The sequence below is a fragment of the Melozone crissalis genome, unplaced genomic scaffold, assembly GCF_028551555.1.
Source record: "Melozone crissalis strain CALT ecotype California unplaced genomic scaffold, PUWL_Pcris_2 ptg000005l_1, whole genome shotgun sequence".
NCBI classification, from domain to species: Eukaryota; Metazoa; Chordata; class Aves; order Passeriformes; family Passerellidae; genus Melozone; species Melozone crissalis.
Genome location: NW_026535783.1, coordinates 3,267,584 through 3,292,286, shown reverse-complemented (window position 1 = coordinate 3,292,286; position 24,703 = coordinate 3,267,584). Strand labels below are relative to the sequence as shown.

The following is a 24,703-nucleotide window of genomic DNA, read 5'->3' as shown; positions in this document are numbered from 1 at the left end:
TTTTTTTCCCCATATAGATAGGTTATTTACATGTACCCTCTTCCAGATCTTCACCTTGTGTGAACTGGCATAAGATATTTGAGAGGATCTGCTCTGATTTTATGTGCCAAACACATAAAACATTTGGCAGTATGATTAAAGGGCTTTACCTTCAAAAATTAAGTGTCTTAAAATCAGGCTTCTTTTTTAGACTACTTTAATTTAAATGTGTCATTCATTTTCTCCCCGAATCAGATCTAAAAAAGCGTCATTTCTATTTCTCACCTTATAAATTGTAGAATACACATTAAATTAGATTAAGAAGTGCTGCACCTCTTAATCCCTTCAGAAAGCAGGATTAGTTTCATAACCAGCAGCTTGGTCAACCCCCTCCAAAAGCCAATGGGTTCTGGAGCCGGCATCATCAAACCTTTTTTAGATTTGTTGGAATAACAACTCCGCTCTGTTTCCCTGCAGACTCTTCATACTCGGAGCCTCCCGATGTTCAGCAGCAGTTGAACCACTACCAGTCCGCAGCTTTGGCCAGGAACAACAACAACATCAGCCCAATCCCACTTTCTGGGAGTGCTGCAGGAGTGGAAAAAGCGGAAGCCATCCTTAACTGTGAATTTTGCGAGTTCTCCTCGGGGTACATTCAGAGCATCCGGCGCCACTACCGCGACAAGCACGGAGGGAAGAAGCTCTTCAAGTGCAAAGATTGTTCCTTTTACACAGGCTTTAAGTAAGTACTCTGCTGAACAGATGAACTGAACTGGTGAGGGTTTTTTTTTTTTTCAGCGCTTTAAAAGACTTCTGAGGTCTTTGATGGCCAACAGGAACATGGATGGGCACTGCTGACCAGGGCGAGGAGCGTAGGAAATGCCATGCCAGATCACAGCAGCATCCATGTAATCCATTTTCTCCTCTCCTGCAACAGCCGGGACCATCTGCTGCAGACAGCAGCACAGTTGCAGAGGGTTTCAGAATCATGGAATTGTTTAGGATGGGAAAGACCCTTCAGATCATGGAGTTAACCATTAACTCAGTGCTGCCAAGCCCAGTGTTAAATCTCAGTGACACATCTGCACATCTTCTAAATCCCTTCAGGGGTGGTGACTCAGCCACTTCTCTGGGCAGCCTGTTCCCGTGCCTGACAACCCTTCCTGAGAAGAAATTTTTCCTTAAATCCAATCCAAATCTCCTCCGGTGCAACTTGAGGCCAACAGGTTCACAACATCCCCGTTGTCTGCTTGGCCCAATCCTTCTTGCAAAACTCATAAACTCTTCATTTTTCCCTGAGTTTCAGATACATCCCTCTGTCCAGCCATGCCAGTCTCATCTTTTGGCACACGGAGTCAATCCGCTCTAGCACCTTTAGGATTTTCTCCTTGGAGAACATCCGGTGTTCCTGGATTCCTTTGTCCTCCAGGATGCCCTCCCATGGGACTCTCTCAACCAGTCCCTTAGCCATGCCAAAGTTCTGCCCTCTGGAAGTCTAGTGTGCCATTCTGCTGCACCCCTCCTTACTTCCCTGAGATTCTCTGAGAATCAAAAACTATCATATCATAATCCCTTTGTCCTTAAGTGTGAAAATTTTCTCTGCAGAAATAATGTAATTTCCACATGCAGCCAGCACGAGACGTGGGACAATCAAGTGTCCAGCGGCGACAGGGGAATTTATTTCACCTTACTGAAGAAACCCTTCTCATGTAATTTTATTTTTCCCCCCAGTCTTTCTAGCTTAAATGATAGAAAGATGCTATTCTCTTGCACATCTGATAGCATACAGAGACATTTCAGAAAATCCAATTATTTAAATTTAAAGGCTCGGTGCCTTGTGTGTTTGTTTGTGTGTGTGTTTTTAGCTGCTGTTCTGTAAGAAAAGAGAAAAAGGCACATGTGCAGTTCATCATTTCCTCCTGATGTGCTGGGCCCTTAAGCATAACACACTGAGCTGACATTTGAGGTCTTAAACTTGTTAAGAGTGACACTAAACAGTAGGACTGGATTAGGGGAGGAGTTCTGTTGAAGAAAATGTTGAGCACAAACCTGAGAGAATCCACTCGGTCTTCCCTTTGTTGCTTCATCTTTGCTCTCCCCATGTTAAAATTTCCTGCTAATGTTTAGTATCCTGATTGCTCTTTTAAATACTACCAGAAATTTACAGGTCCAATCTGTCTGTGTCTTTCAAGTGCCATTTTCTTTCACCTTGATATTATGAAATAAATTAGGCAGCATTTAAACACGTTCATAGCAGCGTATTTTCTGTCTTAAGAAAGGGAAGAGGCAAAAAAATCCCCCAAAAACATGCCAATCCCCTCTTCAAGCCATCCTAAAAACTTAAAAGCATGAGAGCAGTGACCAAAGTTGGCAGAAATTTACCTGCAGAATTCAGTGATATTGGGTCCAAAGCCACTTTTTACTCTAGTTCAATGTGTCAAGCCCCTTAGCTTTTGCAACATTTGTCACTGTATTAGTGATAATTTTTTTTACCACTATAATTATTTTTCACTGTATTAGTGAAATATTAAATAAATTATTTTTCACTCTATTAGTGAAAAATAACCAAGTGCCCCAAGTCTAGAGACAGCTCTTGATTTCAGTAGTTGGGCTTGTGGTTAAATGGATGTACAGTTAATTTCTTCTGTTATGCATATCTCTTGCAACTTCTAAGTATGCAGCTGGTGTAATGCCAGCATGAAATTTTTGGTTCAGAAGTACTGTGAAGTATTCATTCATTCTTCCACACTAATAAGTACAATATTCTAAGTCTTGGGTTTTCAGATCATTACAGCTGATGCTTTGAAAGTTAAACAACTCAGTGCCAAACTCGCTGTGAGCACAAATCCCTTTGGTACCCACAATCTAAACTGTGTAGCTGGTTAGATCAAGATGGTTAAGGATGTTTTCTGCCTGAAATAAGTTTGTCCTCCCCTCTGCAAGCCCAGAACAGCTGACGGATTTTGTTCAACTCGCTAAAAATTCAACCTTCACCGGAGAAAGCGCGCCGAACGCTTCAGCCTGAAGACAGATAGTGAGCATGAAAGGATGGGAATTCTTTTGCTATCTTGACTATAGCAGTGTGGCTATATGGAGCAGCCCATGCAGCAGAATATCTTGTCGCCAGGAGTGTTTGCTGCTTTGAGGGCAGGAGCCTGCAGATTGCTCCGCTCACGTGCCGCTCATGTGAGCAGCCCCTCTGCGGGGCCACGCGGACAGGGCTGAGTGGCACCTGCACCTCTTTTCACCACACGTCCCTTTTAGAGAGCTGTGGCACCTCGCTGCTGCCCTCCTGACTGCTGCCATTGTCTCCCTCCTCTCCCACAGATCTGCTTTTACTATGCACGTGGAGGCCGGGCATTCGGCAGTCCCCGAGGAAGGACCCAAAGACCTTCGCTGCCCTCTCTGTCTCTACCACACCAAATACAAGCGCAACATGATCGACCACATAGTTCTGCACAGAGGTAAAAACATCCATGTCCGTGTCTGTGTCCAGTGAGGGGAGTGCTGGACAGGGCCCTGGTTCTGGTTTCATTCAATATTTCAGTCTGGTTTCATTAAATTTTTCCTCTCTCGATACAGGAGGAAGGATGTCAAATATGTCAAAAGAGTCACTAGCCCTTGATTGTCTTTTTATTTCATTTCTATAAGATGCAACTGATTTATCTCCTGTAAATTTCAAAGTTTGCCAATGCTGAAACAGGGCAGGTTTGGGATAGTTTTTAAGGTTTTCCTCAAGGGAGGTGAAAAGCTATCAAACAGCTGTTTAGAAAGAGTTGCCCTAATTTGCAACTTTGATCTAGGCCAGAGTTGTGCCCTGACCATGTCCTTGTTATCTTTAAGGCCTTGCTATCATAAAGTCACCCAAAAGGTTTATCAGCTAACCCTAGAGGCCTCAAAATATCCCTTGATAAATTCCTTGAGTATTTTCTCCTCCGTGTTCCTAGGGACAAAATAATTACCTCATTTTTCGCTTTACTGTAAGGCTCCTTTTCTGTCTACACCTCTCCATTTTTAAATACTTTTTTTTTTTCCCAGCCTGCTAAAAGTGGGAGTAGGGATTTCTATATTCTATTAACTGTGGGCTTGGTGGCTCAGAAGAGACAGCAGTTTGGGCTCTCTGGGCTGGGATTCCTGCCCACAGCTATCACACTTGATGCTTGTGGATGGTCTGTTGGCTGCCGAAACCCAAACCCATGTGTTGGGATGGCACTCTGCCTGCGTGCAGGTTGGGCAGAGATTCACAGTGGGGTACTGCTGGTGAGCAAACACAGGTTTTGCATGCCATCTTTTTCCTGGAGGAGATTCTGGTGTGACAAGTGCTGTCGTAATTCCATGTAGCATACCACTTCTCAGTGCTGGTAGCTTGAAGTCCTTCTTGTACCAGCTCAGTGAGCTTGGCAGAATTCAGATTTCTTTCTAGCAGGGCTAGAAAGAAATCTGGCAGGTGTAGCAGGGCTTCTGTGAGGGAACATCTGGGGAAATGACCTGAAAGCACAATACAAAGCTGACATATTTGGTTGCAAGGGTTTTGCCGATGCTTTGGCTTTTACTTCCTGCCCTTGAACGTGTTGCTGTGTCAGATTTTGCCTGGTTTTCTCCATTTTGTGGCCATGCCAGGCCTCCAGCAGACAATGCCAGGCCTTTAAAACAGAGGGAACTGGATGGGTTTAGGGTATTTTCCATCATGCATAGGTTGGGCGTTGGGAATGTCCAGTTGCAGAAGTGGAAGAGCACTTCATCAAGCAGCTCTACTGCTTGTGCAGAGCTGTTTCTGGCCAGTTGAAAGGAGGTTGTCACCTCCTGGGTGAGTGAAACTGTGAATCTTTTCTTCTGTAGGACTTCCTTCAGTTGCACAAACCAACCTCAAAGAGTTTTTGCTGCTGAAAGAAACCTTATGCCAAAAGGACGTAATGATCTACACACCACAGTGCTGGGGGGAGGAAAAAACAGAGTAAAGGAAGTTTTAATGCAAATGGGATTATAGCTGATGAGGAGTCTCAAGAGGCCACAAAAGGGTTTTCTTTGACATCACGCATCCAGGGTTCATACTTGGAGTGATTTCTTGTGCACACATCCAGCTGAAAAACAGCCCTCTACTGTTGTGCTTAATTGTGTGGCAGCTGAAGCAGATGGTTTTGACAAGATTTAATGTGCACTGGAAAAGAGACTGAGGGGTAGTCAATGTAGTCTGAGATAGCCTTCCTGTTTTATGGCCATTGCATTGGCAAAGCAAGGGCATAACCCTGAGCTGCAGCCCAAGAAAATTAGTTTTGAGGTAGGTGGAGTGGTGCAGTATGTAAAATCAGGAGTGAAGGATTCGATCCACTCACAGTTAATGTTCCTTTTGTGCAAAAGGCATGTTTACAGATGCATGACTCTTACATTACTTCCAAGTTGCTGCACCCCTAATCCTTGGTGAAGCAGCATGTGCTTGAAATGGAGAATATATTTGCCTCCTAATGAGCGGCTACAGAGGCTGAATTTCACAGGATGAAAGCAGTATCAGCTAGAAGCTTGAATGCCTAGTGAGAAAAAAATATATATATAAGGCAAGGAATTTGCTTTCCATGGAGAAGGAGAGGTTCCAAGAGCTTCTCTCATGCCCCACCTGCCCCTGAGCAGTGCCAGGGCAGTTCATCCTCCCTCCTGTGGGTACAGAGCGTGCTGCAGGTCACTGAGGAGAAGTTTGGCTCTCTGGTTCTTCCTGGTCTTTATTACAGGCAAGGGGAGACAGGGAATTCCTGATCTAGCAGCCTGTTAGCCTTTAATTTATGCTGCACAGCACAATTAGTGTGTCACAGAATCAGGTTGGAAAAGAGCTCTGAGACCATCGAGCCCAAGCTGTGGCCAATCCCCACCTTGTGCCCAGCCCAGAGCTCTGGGTGCCACCTGCAGGGATGGGGACTCCAAACCTCCCTGGGCAGCCCCTGACAGTGCCTGACCACCTTCTCTCCTGATGTTATCCTTGCCAGCAGCATTCCCCTCATGCATTCTGGAGTATATTGGTGTTTTTCCAGGGCTGAATCTTTTTTTTCTTCCATATAAGAGAATACCACCCATATGTTTAAATACCTTTAATTACCTTTAAGGTAAATTTTCAAATTTACCCATCTCCGCAAAGGTTCCCTTGCTGCAGATCCTAGTTCCTTGCACATGCTTTTTTTCTGGCATTTTCCATTGTACATACAACCTCACAGATACATGCAGAACCCTTGTGCAGTGCTTGCTTTTGACTACTGGAATCCAAACACTGCTGGTTCTGTGGGTGCAGTTTGGATTTCCAGGCAAAAATGTGTATTTTCAAAACCCAGGATGACCAAGTAATTGGTCTGTGTCTGGATAGTAGGACTGCTTTTCTATTTTTTTTGTTTACCTTTGAGGGAAGGAATTGAGTTATATATGCTTTGATGTGCTGCTGAACAAAGATCTCTCCTTACAACTAAGGACTAATAGAATCCTTAGCCTTGAGCCAAAAAATGTATGTGTGCTTTGAGTTACAGTACTGAGAATAGTTAGTCATTAATGTCCTTTCGGTTCATTCCCTGGTACAATTAGCCTGAATATTCCAGCCTAGTGGAAGGATTGGATTTCTTGAACCAAGATGATGCTTTTGTTAGGTGTTTATTTTGTTGTTAATTTTTTAATTACCGCTCTTGCAAAATTGTTCCACAAGTTGGGACGTCTTTTTGTGAGGTTTCTGCAGTAATCTTTGATTAGACGCAGATTTGAAGAAATCTCACAGAGGGTAACAAAGCTACCTCTTCAATTTTTGTGTGGGGTTTATGGTTTGCTGCAATTTTGTTGGCTGTCCAGACATGATAAGTGCATTCTAAATGAGTAATTAAATAAACAGAGCTTTGCAGGGGCAAGCTGGAGGTGAGAGCATCACCTTAAGAAATGTAACATTCCAGGTCCAGCTAGCCCTGCAAGTTCCAAAATCGTAGCTTGGAGGAAGCTCACTGACATGAACACATCATGTAAAAATTACAAATCATTCCATGAAATAGAAATCTTTCAATCTAGAGTTGATATTTGTGTCTGTTTTGCCCTTCTCTTGGTGTGTTGCCTTTGATTTGGGCGCTCTGTGTGTGTGGTTGTGAGGTAATAGGTTTTGTTCACATGAATAAGAGAATGCTGCTTTACTTCAGGCTGACAGATTTAAAGTTTTATACCATGGCATGTTTTAGCCTTTTTAATCCGTGCCAGCTGGGAGAGGAAAGGTGAATGTTAAAATATTTTAATCAGTATTTCTGTTTTTGAAAACTTCCCTTGGCTTTTTCACTTCTGAAACCAGCTGTGTCACTAATTTCTGAGAGCCCAAAAGCACGCAGCTGCAACAACCTTGTAAAAAGTTTCTCTGGTGATCTCAGCAGCACAGCTTTGAATTCTGCTGTGTCTTAAACCCTATTCTCCCCTCCCCTGTTTCCACTCTGAATGGCCACTGTTTTGTTTCTTTATAGTTAGAGAAGCTGCTATTGGTGTAGAAAAGAATCCTAAGTCTTTGGGTGTTTGTTTTTTTGGGTTTTTTTGGGGGTTAAGGCATAGCCTTGGGGAAAAGTTCAAAAAGAGGAAGTCAGGAGATAGATAAGTTTTGTGCTCAGGGAGAAGCTAGGCAGGATGGAATATTTTGTTGAGCTGCAGAAAAAGAAAGGTCTTGCTGTAAAGGGAGTGTGTGTTTCTGTAGTCGTCTTTGGATGTAATTTTACCCTCCTCACTAGAAGAAAGGGCCCTTTGGCTCAGATCCATGTGTGCACTGCCACGTCTCACATTCCTTCAGCCTTCATGTCTACCATAAGAGACTCAGGCCTCTTTTTTTTTTTTTCCTCCTGTCCTTGGGGATGAGCCTGGATGGGGAGGATCAAAAAACCCTCCCTTAGGATGCAGTGCATAAGGAGGAGCAGTGCTAAGTTTTGAGTGTTCTAGTTCAAAATGCCAGTTTGGGTAACAAAAGCCTTAATGAGGATCTGCTGGTGACCCTCAGCTGAAGGGTGAGATTTGGGGTTTCTCTGGTGTGCACAGCGTGGAGGGAACCACAGTGGATGAGTGTTGAGGCGCATCAGATTCTGGCTGTGTCAAATGACCGAAATTAATTGCTGCTCTGTTGAACATCACTGCTTTGTAAGAGGGAGTGCAGAGTTTAAAAACTCAGCAAGGGCATTTTCAGTACATCCTGCGTGCAGAGCCTGGGCTTTGGGTAAATCGGGAAGTTCTGCTGCTGGCTGAACTTGCACAGCCTTTTTCCAGGGAGAAGTGCTGCCTTGCTCACCTTCTCAATCCCCAGAGGGCAGGTTTGGGTGTGGTGGTGCGGACACCAGCTCCAATTTGTGCAGAGCCAGCAGTGTGTGATGCTTTGGGAAGCACACCCTGCAGCTCCCCTGTTTATTGCTTTTATAGAAGCAGCTCCCAGCTGCTGTCAAGTACTGAACAAAAACAAACTTTTGGTCTGGGCTGATTTATGGCTGGGTTTTGTGTTCCTAGGCTCTGCTCCTCTGACTCGTAGATGGAGTCTGGCTTGGCCCAAAACCTTTCATACTCATCCTCTTCACCCCCCCAGTCACAGAGGACACCTGCATTTGTGGCTTTTGGGGATTAAGAGGATGATTTTCCTGGTGTTGCTGAGTGAGTGTTGTGCTGTCCCCACAGAGGAGAGGGTGGTTCCCATCGAGGTGTGCCGTTCCAAGCTGTCCAAGTACCTGCAGGGAGTCGTTTTCCGCTGCGACAAGTGTACCTTCACCTGCTCCAGTGACGAGAGCTTGCAGCAGCACATAGAGAAGCACAATGAACTGAAACCCTACAAATGCCAACTCTGCTACTATGAGACCAAACACACAGAGGAGCTGGACGCTCACCTTCGAGATGAGCACAAGGTAGGACCCAATTGGCTTTAATTTGTGGCAATCTAGTCTTTGCAAATACTGAATTGGTTTATTTGCATGTCTGGCTAGCCAGCTTGACACTGGAGTTATTTTTTTTTTATCCCTCCCCAGATCTGAAAGCTAATCCCGTGTTGTGCTTCCCTTTGGGTTATTTTTTCTTCTTCCTCCCCAAATATGAAAGCTAATCCCATGTTGCGCCCTCCTTTCTCATTTTTCTATTTATCTTTTTTGTTGTTGTTGTTTCTGTTCAGATTGATCAGAATTGGCAAACTGCTGCTGCATGCAGAGTGTGATTATCTGGAGAAGGCCCTTGTGTACGCTGGGTTTATCTAAAGGGGGGTGGGGAAAGAGTTGTGGAACAATGCCAGGGCAGTGTGATTCAGCCCCTGTGAAAGGCAGGAGATTCCAAACACAGGATTGCTCTGGTAACTTCAGCAGCATGACATGCCACGCATATTTTAATAACAAAGAGGTCTCTATACATCCCCTTTTACCTTTAACAAGGGAAAGATAAACAGCAAGTCTTAACCAGGTCCTCAGCTAAGGCTGCTTTGGAGTTTTTGTGGATTACCTGAGAACATATCAGGTCCAGTCTTTGAGAAGTCATTACAGGCTCTCCACAGACTGCTAGCTTTGAATTTCTGTAGCTGAGAAATGTTTAAGTTCTAGAACTGAGATGTGTTTTGGAGTATTTCCTGGAGTGCTTCCTTGGCAGGTTTCCAGGGGAGGCAGCTATATGCCTTCCCCTCCTGGAGCTTAGCTGCCCACTAAAGGTCCTCACTAAAAGCTTCATTGACTGAATGACTTTTCCTTAAAGCCAAATATATATGGAAGGTATTAGCAGCAGAATCCCAGGAAAAAAAAACCCCAAAAAAACAACCTTTTTCATGCTCAAAAAATATTTGGCCATCTTATACAACCAAACTTTGTTAATTTATGTTGGCATGCAAGGCTCCTCTGCCATCTTTATTACTTCTGGAGAATCTTCTGTGATTCAAATGGTACAGAAGGAGTTCCACACCTCCAGGTGCCTGCTGTGTCCAGGAGGAACTATTGCTTGGGGTTTTTTAGACACAGTGCTTCAGCCTGGGATAGTTATTCCCTTAACTTAGCTCTCCCTTCTGATCTGGACCTGCAGTGGTGGTGCTGGTAGTTTAAGGTATCATTTCCCCTTTTTTGTGGGGTAAATTGTCCCTCTGCAATTTGTGTCTTTAGTTCTGGGCTCAGATACTACCCAGGTTGTACAATGCCCCTTTAAAAGAGTTTCCTTCACATGAGCTGAGTCGAATCGAGTGCCTTGCATTATTTGTTTGTTTAAACCTCTGTGGGTGATGTGTTAAGTTCGAGAACCTGATCACAACCGTCTGTAACCCAGAACCAGGGATCCTCACACCTCCACATTCAGGATCCTTTGCTGTTTGGATGTGTCCTGCAGCCCGCTCCACATCCTCCTTGGGCTCATTCTCACTTCCTTTCCCACAGAGGGGCAAAGAGCAGCCAGTGGGTGTTGCTATTTCATTCAGCCCCTTGCAGGATGCTCGCTGCTGCCTCTCCATCCCCTCTGCCCGCCTGGCTCAGTGCCTGCGCTGCTGCTGCTGCTGGAGGGCCGTCTCTCTGCATGAGAGATGAATCCAAAACCCTTCCCAGCAGCGATCAATGAGCTCAGGGGGCGCTTGTCATGCAGCAAGTATTAGCCTCGGTGTCCTGGTCACGCTCCACGCTCTCCGCCTCCGCTGTAAATCTGGGCTGCTGCTCCTCTTGGATGTGGAGCAGTTCCTGACTCCCGTGCCCTGAGCTGCCCCTTTCATACTGCTGCTGTGAGCTGTTAAGTAGCTGGGTGCATTTCACCCCAGGGTTAGCTGAATTTGACTGCTGGGTGAAGTGTTCCCATTATAGGCTGCTGTATCAGTTTGCAGAGCACTTCGCAGCCTGGGTGTAATGAAAATTAATCTGTTATTAATGAGTGAGAGTGTATGTGCCACACAGCAGCCATGTGCTCGGTGGCAAAAAAAAGAACCATCCTTTCATGAATAAAGCTGAATGAACCCGTCACAGAGAGTTCCCCTTCAGCGTGGATGTGTGGTAGCAGTGTTTGATCACAGCAGTTGAATAATGCCATAAAAATGAGGATATGACTCGATGTTTTACATCTCTTGGATGAAGAAATGAAGGGGGTTTACCCAATCTCATTAATTAAAAAAAAAAAAAAACAGAAATGTGAAATGCGGAATAAACAGCAATGGAAGAATCACTGCCCCTGGAAATAAATGAGTGTTAATTTGATTATGGGGGCTGCATGTCACTCGAGCTAAGCAGGCTTTGGGGTGTACCTGGTTTTATTCTGCATTTGTGGCCACTTTTCTGGCTGGTTGGTGATTGTGCTGAGTCCTAACAGAAGTGTTTCTTTCAAAGGTGAGTCGTAATTTTGAGCTGGTTGGACGGGTTAACTTGGACCAGTTGGAGCAAATGAAAGGGAAAACAGAGAGCTCTAGCAGTGATGAAGAGGAAAAAGAAGAAGAGTTAAGCCCCAAGCCTCAAGAGAGAGGTCAGTGCAGCTCTTTGATGTGTTGGGGGGGTTTTTGTTGGATTTCTTTGGGCACTGCAACCTCCCTCACCAATCTAACCATGCCAGGTCAGCTGTTGAGTGGACAGCACATATTCTGCAGAAATACTAACAGAATCTTACTGCATTTCCTGAAGACACAGCTCCTGTGGGAATCTTGTGTTTCTAATCCTCCTGACAAGTTTTTTGTCAGTTCAGAGAGAATACATACTATGAGATAGCATCTGTGACTAATCTGCCTGTTCAGATACCATCTATAAGGGCTTGGAAAACTATGTAAGTGTATTTTAGTGGCCTGTCAGATTTTCTGGTTTTGGTAACCAGTTTCCAGCTTTCACTTGGCATTGCCCAAGTGGGGGATGAAAGTTCTTTGATAGTTAAATGAAGGGTTTCCTTTCCAACAACCTTCTCCCATGAAAGGCAAATTATTCCAATATCAGGTGGAAATGTGTTTTGTTCTGGTGCAACAATGCATCATATAATGCAATAACCTTTTAAAATCTTTAGTCCCCTCATGGTTTGAAGGACAGGCCACCCAGTTCTTGATGCTGAGAGCTCCACTTAGCCAAGCTCTGTGTACTTCAGCTGAAGGTACACCACCATGTTCAGTAAACATTTTCCTCCTGATTTTTTAGTTTTCAAACCCACCCAAGAGCTTTTCACAAAAAAAAAAAAAAAAAAAAAAGAAAAAAAGGCATCTCTGTACATGTTTTCATGCTTTCAGGCATTGAAAAATTCCCATTTCTGGAATCATACATGGTTTACAGAACTAGGGGGGGGTTCAGATCATGCTTCTTACCTTATAACAGCAAGACCCCAGCATCTTGGATTTTATTTTGTGTCCCTGCAGCATGAATTCAGTTTGTGCTTGTCAGCAGTGCTTCAGGAGCAGTTAGTGATGGCTTTTAACTTGAATGGGAATTCAAGCCAATTGGATAGGAAACCATTTATGTTTTAGAGAAAAAATGCCCTGCACAAGGTCTTGGAAGGTAGAAAAATCAGAGGAGGGATGCCAGTTCCACGTGTGCACCTCAGAGTTCAGCATTCCTCAGGGATGGTTCCAGCCCTCCTCTGTGTCTGGAGCAGTGATTGTGCCATGATTTGACTAAAGCACCAGCTCACCTCAGCTGCAGATGCAGCAGGCTGATTAATGTCCTGTGTGGACCCACAGGTAGCAGGGGGTGAGGAGTCAAGCTGTCCTTGCGAGGATTACCTGAGCGTTACACACAGGCACAGGTGCTGAGGTCACCTTGGAGGCACCAAGGAGAAGAAAGTGCTCTCTGCCAAGCCTCACAAATCCCTGTGCGTGTGCCACATGTGCAGGGGGGGCAGCCCAAGGTGAAGTTCATTGTTTAAATTGGCTTTGGGTTACACCCTGGAAGTATAAAGACCATCACCTTCCATGCTGGAGTATTACATGTGCAAGGGTTAATAGATGTGCTGTCCTCATGTTTCAGAGTTAAGCAAGGCAGCATTTTGATGATGCTGCACCTTTTTTTTATTTTCACCTCTGTCTCTGTTTTCTTTAATCTGTGGCTGGCTAAAATGATTTCTGCATGCTTGTTTGGATGACCAGCTTAAAAAAATCAGGTGTGTTTTCAGGTTTGCTTTGCAGCATTTCTTTTTTCTCTGGCCTGTAGGGTTGATGTTTCACCATTGTTTTTTTCAGGGTTTTTTTTTGTCGTTTTCAACCTCTTAACCATTTGTAATAGATTATAGTATAATAGGTAGAAAATGCAGAAAACACTACAACAAGGATATTAGAAAAGGTCCAGTTGTATTGATTGTATTTTTCTAGGTAAGTTGTGTGAATTACCACTCATAAGGTGCAAGATTTTTGAAAAATGTCCCAGTGAGACAGGAACTGAAGGATGCCTGCTGGCATCTCCCTGGGCATTTTCAGAAGATCCTTCTGACCCAGAAATGGTTTGCCCTGGTAGCAGAGAGCCAGACCTGTGGTTTCAAACAGAGCCTGTCACAGTGGCTGATGCTGTCACAGCTTCCAAACCACTTCACACTGTGCAATCCTGGGTGCTGCTGGGGTGCATCTGGCAATTCCAGGTTTGTGGTGTTAGCAGGAGGTGGGATTTGCTGAGAGTGCTCCAAGTGTCTGTCTGAGGTCTGTGACTTTGGGAGAATCAGGATTTCTTCTTCCCTGGATTCACCACTTTGACTCGAGCTGCTCTGTGCAGCACTGAAGGTGCAAATAAGAACTTGTGGCTCCTTCACATGGGCTGCTGGACCAAGCAAAGGCCATTGTCCATGTGGGCAGGCTGAGCTGGGCAGCACTCTTGGATGGGAAAGGAAGGGGTGGTAAAGATATAGAATAAAAGGAGAATAAAAGACCGTGCCAAGAACAGCTTTTCCAAGTAGAACTGTGCCTCAGAGAGGCTGTTACTGATCTTTATGTCTTGGTCTCAGCAGATCAAGAGGTGTTTTTCCATAATGGGCAAAAATTAAGTGTCCATGAGTGACAGCAAAACCACAGAGAGGTCAGGCATGTGTGCAATCTGTTACTAATCAGAGGGGACTCTGCAGGACCCAGAGAAGAGCAGCTTCTGATAATCTTCCAGGGAAGCAGCCCAAATTCACATCCCTAGAGGCAAAAGTTACTGGGGAGTAGGATGAACAAGATGGTGTTGTCTGAAGGGGTGGTGGATTTACCACAGTAACACTTGCTAAACTTAATGGGATTTGCAGGTATAAATTATGGGCTGGCTTGGGTTGGAAGAGCCCTTTAAAGAGCATCCAGTCCCATCCCTGCCATGCTCAGGGTCAGCTTCCACCATCCTGGGTTGCTCCAAGCCCCATCCATAGCTATACTCTAATGTAGAACATCAGCAGCATTTGCTTCCAAAACTGTTACCCACCAAAAATGTTTATCCCTGTGTCATGACTAGTCTGTGTGTTGCAGTGTGTTTATACATTTGTGCCATGCTCAAGGTGTTAAAAATCCAGATGTAAACTGAGCTGATGGCATTTGCTGCTTGCATTCTGGTGCTCCCCAACAGAGCAGCTTTATGGTGTTTAACCACATAATAAATGAGCCCCCAACAATAAGAAATACAAGTCGATTTTTTTCCTTTTATGGGAAGAGGTCAAAAACTTGTGTCAAGAACCATTCCATATAAAATTGAAGTAAAGGTTAACTAGTGAGAAGTGTGTCACAAAAATGCATTTGCAGGACTTAGGTGTGGGTAATAGGGGATGTGTGAGCAATTTTGAGTTCACAGGCTGATCCTGAACCACAGTTAAGTCTGAGAGTGAAGAAATCAAGTGAGCAGAGATCAGAACCAAAATAAGGCAAAATCCCTTTTCTTTTATTATGTAGTTCAGGAGGAGTCAGAAAGACATTCTGTTGATTTCTTGCTTAAGATAATCCCTGCTAAGGAATTAATGCTCCGAGCAGATGGTGCTGTCTCATTTCCAGCAAAAGAATCAAGTGAGATAGTTCATGCAATTATTTTCAATGGCTTGTGCGGTGATCTTCTTAATTTGTGAGAAAATGTTTCATCTTTTGTCAGAGCAGGCTGTGTTCACATGGAGCTTGGCTTTCTGGAATGTCATTCCCTGAGCTGCCAGTGACTTCACTCATATTACAAGGTGCTTGACACTTCTGCAAATGAGGCCCCAAGCACTTTGTGTGAAAGATTAGGATGAGCATGAAACACCTATGCAGTTAAGATGCAGCACCTAATCCATGAAGCTTTATGATCTATTACAAGAATCACATATTAAATGTACCAAATCCATGTGTTTCCTGAAATTTCTACTACCGGTTCCAGAATTATAGATGGACTCGAGTGGGGATTTTTGATTTTGCTTTCCTAAGCTTTGCAGGTTTTGGTACAGAATTTAAATTCCACAGTCTCTTCATTTGTTGAAATAGAGGAGCAGGGTCTAGTAACTAGTTAACCTTACTTGCAGAGATGCTTTAAGACCTAGGGTGGGATTTGTCACTTGCAGTGTCACTTTTCTTTTCAGCAGCTCCATTTTCCCAGTTATTTGACAAGAAACTCCTTTTGCTTCTCTGGAGCGAGAGATGCAGCAGAGAGGACCAGAGCAGGATCACTGTGGTGGCAATTCCCTTCTTGCCCTGGCATTTCTGAGCTCATGGGCTGTGCTGTCTTTTTCCCAGATCCCATGATGTTTCCTGACAGCAGTGCTCCAGAGAAACGCTTCCCCTGCGAGTTCTGCGGCCGATCCTTCACCGAGGGCTCCGAGTGGGAGCGGCACGTGCTGAGGCATGGCATGTGAGTTGTGTTCTGTTCCCTTGCCAAGCAGACAAAGGTGCCAGTAGATCTCTCTGTGTTCCCCCCAAACCCATCCCTGCCCTCCCAAAAACCTGCTGTAAATGCCAACACATTTCTGTGAAGACCAAATTTGTTGTTGGATAGTCATTGAATGTCTCTGCGTCCTTTTTAACTCTGCTGCCCAGGGTGGCTGTAAACTGTAGGGTTTAACTGTGATTCTAAAACTTAAGATTGTCCCTAGGTGAATGCCTCTTGGCCAGGATTAACTACCCCTAAGTGTGCTGTTGATTTTTTTAAAAAATTTTTCCTCTCTAGGGCAGTTCGCACACTGTGGGATGATACACATCACAGATAGGAATCTCTGGAGCAATCTGTTTCCTTCTTTTGATGTAGATCTCACTGGTAGCAGAGACCTCTTTTCTAGCCAGAGTTTGTTCAAAGAGTAGATGTCATTCAAGGCTGCTGACATGTGGGAAGCATCTGAATACAACATTGTGGGTTAACTGCGTTGGAATGAGAAACAACTTCTCTTACCCTTAAGAGAATATAAGTCTGAGCATAAGTACTGGAAATGCTGCAACCTGTGAAAAGTTTTATTGGATTTCATTAACTCTTTGGGAAGAGCACTCTCTTTCTGTGCCTTTGCTAGGTGCCTGCTAAGTCTTGTTTACAAGGGACCTGGGAGATGGGAATAAACTTCAGGTGTCACAGTTTGAGCTCTTCCTTCTGACCCCAAACCTGTCCCAGCGCAGAACAAACAAAGATTCTATTTCAGGGCTAGAATATCCCACCAGCAACTCCACTCCTCCTCCTTTCCTTTGGAGCCAGTGGCGTGGCTGCCTTTTTGGAGAGTGATCTGCTGCTGTCCCTCCTGTGACAGGCACAGGCTGGCTTTGCTGTGTGCCCTGACTGTTTCTGTTTCCTGCAGGGCGCTGAACGAGAGCAAGCTCCGGAGCAGCGAGGACAGCCAGCCCAAGGAGGACGTGGAGGACTCGGCCAGCACGCTGCCAGAGGAGAAGGAAAGCATCGAGGCCATGGTGCTGGACTACTCCCACACTGGGGAAACAGCTGTCAGCATGGTGGCTGCTGACCAACCTCTCCTCGACACCCCGGAGGCCAAAAGCGAATAAGAAAAACAGCGAGTTTGGTGTGGTTCTAATCGACAGTACTTGAACAGTGATGAGCGGGGCGGGGCGGGGCAGGGCGGGCAGAAGGAAGAAATAAAGCTGCTTTTAGGACTGAATGATCTATTTTCAAAGCACTGGTACCTGTGTGAGTGTGTGTATATTAAAGTTATTTAAGTGATGGAATAAGTGGCTCCATTACATCACTGCATCTTTGTTTTCCTCCCGGATCTGATGATGGGAAGTTTACGCTCATCTTTGGACTAATGAAGCAAAACTCCCCGTGTTTTTCCTACATTTCACATCGTGCTTTGCAGTGGAGACTTCGATTGTTTTATGAGTGGAAGCGTCGTGAGCGTGGAAGAAGTGGTAGGGGGACAACTTTTGGACGCACAAGTTTGTGTGCGTTTTTCTAGTTTTAATACATAACGCTTTTCCAGACTGAAAGCAATTGCTTTAGAAAAGAAAATTAAAAAAAAAAAAAAAAGGAAAAAAAAAGGAAAATTAAAAAACCACCACAGGGAAAACAAAACAAAAAAAAATGGAAAACAGAAAAAAATTTAAAAAAACAAAACAGAAACTGCTTTGCTTAAAACAGTCACCTGTTTCCTAGTACCTCAGAATTAACCAAGGGAGATCTCTGCATTTGTCAGTACTACCTGTTGTTGTTGTGGTTAAATGTAGAGAGACTGCTGGGCAAGGTGGTGAATGGAGGAAGAAAAAAAAAAAAGTTTTAAAGAAAGGAAAAACAAATTGTGCTTAAAATCCCAGTGTGGGTTTTATTTCTTAAAATACTGTGATTTTTTTAATTATTTTAGTAAAAAAAAAAAACAAAAAAAAGAGAGAGATACTTTAATTCCTAGATAACTGTTTGTGAATTGTCATCCTTTATTCCAGGTAAGCTGTTTGTTAGTATTCAGTTATAATTTTAGTATTTGGTAGATTTCATGTGACTGATTGTGCGGTTTTGTTTGCCACACGTTTTGTTTTCTATCAGCCTGAGGTGTTACAAATACAGCACAATTAAGTTTCTCATGTAAAAATGAGTATTTCTTTTTGAGTGGGGGACAGGGAAAGGAGACTAGATCTTGTGAATAGAACCTTTTTTTGTTGTCGCTGTCGTCGTCGTTGTTGTCCTCGTTAATTTTAAACATAATGGAGATAACAAAGAAGTTTTAACTTTAAAAATAAAAAAAACTAAAGAACCAAACTTACAGCACAGCTATGCAGCTCATGGGCCAAACACATGGGTCCTCATAACCGTTCTGTTGCTTGTCATATTAACATCTATCAGTCTCACAACTGTAAATTTTCGTTGAGATTGGCTGCCTTTTTTTTTTCTCTTTTTTTTTTTTTTTAATTCCGTCTGTGGTTTGTGCGTGGGTTTTTGGTTGTTTCTCCTTTTTTTTGTTTGTATTTCTGGTTTTTTGTTTTTTTTTTTTTTTGCTGTTTTTTTTGGTGTGGTGGGAGGGAGGGGTGTCTGTTAACACATCTTTTTGCAAGCGGAGGTGAGTTGGTTACACACGACATTGAGCCTGGAGAACTACTTTTAAACTCGATTCAGTGGATGGAGTTGCTGAGTTTTTTTTCCCCTCCTCCTTAGCTTTTTAGCATGAGGGGAGCAGTGTAGAATGGATAGGAACCTTCATACCTTAAGTGGCTGATCCTGCAACTACCCCCCTGGGTAGAAAGCCTATTTAAACTCAAATTTGGGGATTTTGCCTGAGCGGCCAACACAGGATCTGGTGCCCACGGTATGTTCCGATTGTGAACAAAAAAAAAAAAGAGGAGAAAAAAAAGAAAAAAAAAATTAAAATTATTTCAGAAAAAACAAAAAAAAAACAACAACAAAAAAAGAGAAAAACGAGAAAAGAAAAAAAAAACTGAAAAAAAAAGTTTCTTTCCAAAAAGTAGAAAGTACTTGACTGAAACCTAGTTTTAGAAATGCATGTGTCTTCGTTTGTTTTTTTTGTTTTTTGGGGGGGATCTGGGGGAGGGGGAGGGGGGAAAATAGGAAGCTCTCCAGGAAATTGTGTCCTGGAGAGCTTCACTTAAAAGCGATGGCAAAAATGTTGCATTTGTGGAATAAGTGCTACTTGAGAAGCATGGTGTTTTGCTTTTGGGGATTCATCAATTGTGTGTTAGGGGGATTCTTTCAATTTTTCTGTTGTTCTGTTTTTGGTTTTTTCTTTTTTTTTTTTTGTTTTGGTTTCTTTTTTTTTTTTAATAGGGAGGGAACATCATAGAAAAAGACACATTGGAGGGACAAGTATAAGTACACATTTTGTGTCTGTATTTGTTTTTTAATTGGCCTCATTTCAAATATATTTAAACAGTTCCATACCTGGATTGGGTGTTTGTAATGGTTACCAAAAAGGAAAAAGAAAAAAAAAAAAAAAAAAAAAAAGAAACAATGATTGTGACATGCTTTTATCACTACTTAATTTTTCAAATAACATGTAAATATTGTAATCCATTGGATTTTGTTTTGCTAACCTGTAATAAAAAAATATGGGACCATTATCCTTTTAACAAGCTTAGAATGTCATATTTTTTTCCTTTTTTTCTTTTCCCAAAAATGTATACCTGATATATTGTGGACACACATTTTAGGTGCATTATTATGATTCTGTTGACTGTAATGACATAGAATTGAAAATAACATTTTTTTCATTGTTTAATTTATACAGAGGACTTTTTCAGAGTTTGACAGAAGGAAATAATAGCAAAATGCTAACCCATTGGCTTCAGCACTCGGTATTTCCTGATTTTAAAATTACTGCTTACTGATGGGGGATAGGAAGGGGATACTGAACTGTTGCACTGACGGGTTTGTTTTTTTTAAAAAAAAAAAAACAATGAAAATTAATAAAAACTTTTTAAGAGTGCTTGCTCGTCTTGTGTGGTTTTTATATTGATATTACTCTGGAGGTGGGCCCCTACAAGTTACTGGTTCTGCAGCTCTGGGGGGAGAGCAAAATCCTCTTTTTTCCCTCCTGCAGCCTTTCCCCCAGTGCTTCACTGGGAATTTTTGACTTGTAGGTTGTGGGAGTGGCTTGCCCCAGCTCACACAGGTCTAGGGTCTACAACATCCCCAAAAATGCCTCGAGTGTGCCCCAGCCCAACATCCTTTAGAGGTCGGGGCAACCTGCCAAGCTCTGCTGACTCCTCCTGAACCCAAAGAGAGAAAGGAGGGAATTTTGCAGGCTGTATGAGAAAGATCAGAATAGATGGAGACAGGCTGGTGTTTGGATTACCAACTCAGCCCTGTCATGATCTGCTGCAATATTGCATTCCCCAGTTTCTGATGACCTGCTGGATCCAGCACTGAGGCTGTTCTTGGTCTGGAGCTGGGTGTGTTTACTCATTCTCCTCCAAAAACCCAAGGTGATGCTCACAGAATTGTCACAGAATCTTCTTTTGCCAAATGCACCTTTTTAAATGCATGTTGGTAAGATGTCAGAAGGTTGTTGGTTTGTTTTGGGGTTTTTTTCCCTATCTTGTGTTTTAATCAGATCCTGTCCTCAGTTTAAGCAGCTTTTTGGTTGTTCTGGAGTTGAATCTCAAAGGAATGTGTATGCTGTGAAACAGCAAGAAACCTTTGATCATCTCATAGCTTTCTTTACATGCTCATGCCTTTTTCCCTAGGAGTCAAAAAATAGAGAAATACTTTATTTGCCTGTTAAGATGCTTATTTCCTTAACCTGAGTTTACAGGAAAAGGGTAGGGATGATATAGACACTACATTTTTCAAGGATCTCTGGAAACGTTTATTCAGAAAGGACTACAAGTAATTTGCACATTATGTGTTCTAGCCCAGAGCCTACCTCCACTTTCACTAAATTAAAAGAGGAAAGGGCTACTCAGTGATATATCACTAGTAATAATTACACCACTGATGCAATAATAGAAGACCTTGGGGTGAGTTCTAGATCCCTGCAGCTGCATTTTCCCACCCAGCTTAGTGTCAGGATTGTGTGAGTTTGAAACAAAGCATTTGATATCCCCATCTTTAGGTATCAGGCTGGATGTGACTGGATTATAAAATCACGGAATGGTTTTAGTTGGAAGGAATCCTAAAAGATCTCCTTGTTCCATCCCCTGCCATGGTCAGGGAGACATTCCACTATCCCAGGTTGCTCCAAGCCCCGTCCAACCTGGCCTTGAGGGACGGGGCAGCCGCAGCTTTCTCTGGGAAACCTGTGCCTCACCACCCTCACAGCCAAGAACTTTTTCCTAAAATCTCATTTTGTGAAATCTCATCTGAACCCATTCTCTTTGATTTTAACCCTCTCCCCCTTGTGCTATCACTGCAGGGACAGTCTCACCCCTGTCTTTCCTTCAGTTCCCTTCATGATCGCCTGTGTTGGCTGATCTGAAGTCACAGCAGTGGGAGGGAAGCATCAAAGGAAAAGGTTACTAAAAATGATCCTTTACCCACATTATTACCCCTCTGCCTCCATGGGCAAGTCCCTTTCTCTGGGCTGAGAGCCCTGGGGACGTTTGTGCCATGGGACAAGTGGGATTTTGCACACATTGTGCTCCCAGGGTCATTGTCCTCCCTTTGCCAATGGGGCCTGGGTAAATGTTTGCCTCATTATTGCTATCCTGGCTGCTGGCATTTCCCTCCAGCCTGGAGCTACGGTGGCTGAATGCTCCCCATGCAGAGCTCTTGCCTTTGTATCCACCCTGGGGCAAAGGCTTTGCAGGAGTTGCTAAAGGAATAGGAATATCAGGCTGATATCTCCCTCCCTTCCAAACAGAAAAGCCTCCCTGGAGGAGAGTTCAGCTTTGAGGCTGCCCTGTGACTCAGGGACAGCACTGAAGCTTGGCAGAGTCACTTACAAGGCTGGATCTGTGGCATTTTCCAGAGGAAAAGCCACTCTTTGGGAAGTGGGTGTGAAATTTTGGTGCTCCTGGATCGTTTATCTTCATGTGAACCTGCACAGCAAAAGTCTCCAGGCTAGGAGGAAACATCTCAGCACAACTGCTGGTGGTCAGTTCAGTGGAAGCTGATCCGAGTTTCTGCTCTCTTCCTCACCTTGAAGTCTTCCTTCAGTGTTTTTCTGAGAACACACAGGACTTTCCCTCCATGAGAGTCAGCTGTCTGGCCCGCAAGCAAAGAGATCACAAACACCGCTGGCCTGGTCTAGTGTCAGCAATAATCCTTCTTTTGGCAGGAGGCTGAAACTCTTGATCTCCAGATCTCCCTCCTGAGCCTGTTTCCCAATTCCTATTTATTTGGTGTTCTCTAAACCCTTGATTTCTCTAAACCCTTGGCTTCTCCAGCTTTGTCTCATTTTGCAAGCCCATGTCTGCTTTGAGGATGTGCTCACTGACTCTGAACAGCATTTCTGCCTCTCCTGTGTCTCATCATTCCTGACCAAAAGGCACATCTAAAGGTAGGAGCAAAAAAATGGGCATCCAAATGTATGCTCAGTGGCACAACATGTAACTGAGACAGTGATTTCTTAGCAGAATCAAAGTGGATTTTTATCAGATTTTCTCTTAGGTTTGTAGGCATCACTGCCAAGGAACAGCACACAAGAGCCTTTAACATGTAGAAAATTTTCATCACAGAGGAGGAGATGTTGATCTCTATTTCAGATTTAATTCATTCCAGCTTGGGTCCTACAATCCCTTCTCTCCACCACCCACACAATATGCTGCAAATCAAGCAAAACACCCAAAATGGTGCCAGTGTGGGGAGATTTTGGGTCTGCTTTGCTCTTGCGGTTGAGCTGATGTTCTCCCTCTTTATAGCTGGAGCAAAGTTCTGTCAGCTCACAAAAAAATGAGGGAAAAGGCCCCAAAAATAAGAAAAATATAACAAATTCTCGTGCAATCCACTGTGGACAATACTGTCTGTATTGTCCTCAACAGACAGTAAGACTCCGGTAGCACAATTGACTTTCCTTTTGCTGCATTTGAGATCTGTTCTCTTCCAGCTGAATGTGGGCATTGATCAGATCAGGTGTGTTCCCTCTCTGGCTCAATGTCTTGACTCCTGAAGGAGAAAAAAGAAAATCCCATGGTGAGCAAGAAGGGAATAATCTGTCCCTAAGGAAAGTCTCACCTTCATCCATTCTGACAAAAGTTTTATCCATGGAAATAGAAGAAATCCTGCTTCTTTCACATTCATTTTGTGTTCTGATAATATAAGTTACAGTACTTTTGCTACCAATTCAATTTTAGATTTGACTGTGCACTTAGTTTTTCAGATGAGAACTGAGAGGTAAAATACTTATGTGTTAAAAATTTTTGCTATTTCAATATCCCAAAAAGAAATGTTTCCTAAAAGTTTGTTGTGTGAAGCTGCATTACCCTGACGTTGTTCATAAAATGCATTTTTCATAAAATAACCAGTCAGGAATTGCAATTGATTAATTTCAGCTAGGATGCTTTGGGAAAAGATGAAGTCAGGTGCTGGAATGAGAAGAGACACGCTTTCCTTCTCAAATAATTTCTCTCTTTGAATATTTGGTGTAGCAGCAGCAAATACGCCTCAGCTCGATTCTTGAATTCTCTGTGGAGTTTACACTTCTGTTAATGAAGAGCTTAGCTCAGTCTAGCCAACTGTACATGCATGACTTCCAAATCTAAGTGAAATCTGTCTCCCTGCAGCTGTTCTGTTGTGCTCTCAGCAGCATTTAGGGAGAGGCGGGTATTCACCAGCAATGCCTCAAATTAATTTAGCTCGCGCTGAAAACGTTGGAATGAAATTTAAAGTTTTCTCTGCCACTGAAGAAAACCGTATTTAGCTGCTGTGCCAAGTATTGCTTCAAGTATTCCTTGTGGAATCATTTAGACCAAAGCCACTGCAGGCTTCTAGCAGAGATGCTGCAGTTAAAGGAATTTTAAACTGTTGCAGGTAGTTTTTGTCTGGAAGAACCAACAGAAAATTTGCAGGCAAGCTCTGTAAAGCACTAGGCCTTTGATGTGTTTTCTCCAGGATAAATACCCCATCTTTTCCTCTGCTTAGACTCCTCAGGACTTCAGGCACGTGATTGTTGAAGACACATGATCTGAATAAAAATGGTAATTCAGAAGTGGAAAGGGTTTGGTTTGTCATAGCTAAATAAATATCCAGCACTCAAAACATGCTGCTTGCAGAACTGCACCAGGCCTTTGAGCTGTTGCTGCAGCTGCAGAGTATTTCTTGCTAATACTACAGGAATACCTTCCTGGAAAATAAGTTAGAAAATTCTGTTTGCTCCCCCTGTTCCTCAGCTGCTCCTTTAAGCTCCTCTTTTCCTTTTTACCTCATGGTATTACTCTGGAGGCCAAGTGGGAAACGCTGGCCAGGATGGGGCTGGTAGGAGTTGGTGTGTTTAAGGAGACATTATTATGATTATCGGTTGGGGTGCTGCCAACAGGATTTGTGTTTCTTCATCCTAGTGGCAGAAAAAAGATTTTTGGGGATCAACAGCTTTAAATATCACTGATGCATCCTTGAGGAGCTGTTTGTGCTCTTGTGCTGTTAACCAAAGGCAGGAAGGACTGGTGTCAGGTGTTGGTATCCTATCCCATGTAAATGAGTCAATGAACAGCAGAAAAAAAGAGTATAATTATATTCTTAACACCAGATTAAATGTGTATTGTTATTTAATCCATTTAGAAGTTCATGTTTAGCAATTAGGACCTCATTCTGCAGGGTCTCATGCTGTAACCTAGATTTCTTTCCTTGTAATTTAATTGTGAAAGCTGAGAAGGAGATGTTTATTTCGCTCCTATTAATTTATATCAAAAGGGGTGTTGAGTCAGTGGGCTGTTCCTGGGGGCATTCTGCATTCTGGGAGAGCCTTAAAAGGAGAGAATTCACCTGGTTTTTGCCTGTAGGGAAAAAAAAAAAAAAAAGGCAGATTTTCCCCCCAGTGTCATCCTTGAGAGCAAACTTTGTGATTA

General features: G+C 43.3%; 1 protein-coding gene across 5 annotated transcripts in view; it reads left to right on the top strand.

Moving 5' to 3' along the window:
• The window catches only part of ZNF462 (zinc finger protein 462), an 88,081-nt gene extending 70,793 nt beyond the window's left edge, over positions 1-17,288 (top strand). For 2 of the 5 annotated variants that reach the window (XM_054289895.1, XM_054289889.1), the window contains exons 8-13: positions 457-721; positions 3,307-3,443; positions 8,626-8,849; positions 11,271-11,403; positions 15,560-15,674; positions 16,603-17,286. In XM_054289895.1, coding sequence (XP_054145870.1) covers positions 457-721; positions 3,307-3,443; positions 8,626-8,849; positions 11,271-11,403; positions 15,560-15,674; positions 16,603-16,804 — 1,076 coding nt within the window. In that variant the 3' untranslated portion in view covers positions 16,805-17,286. Of the gene's footprint in view, positions 1-456; positions 722-3,306; positions 3,444-8,625; positions 8,850-11,270; positions 11,404-15,559; positions 15,675-16,602 lie in introns of all 5 variants that reach the window. The other 3 variants (XM_054289918.1, XM_054289904.1, XM_054289910.1) reach the window with 2 other exon arrangements.
• Positions 17,289-24,703: the final 7,415 nt, after the last annotated feature.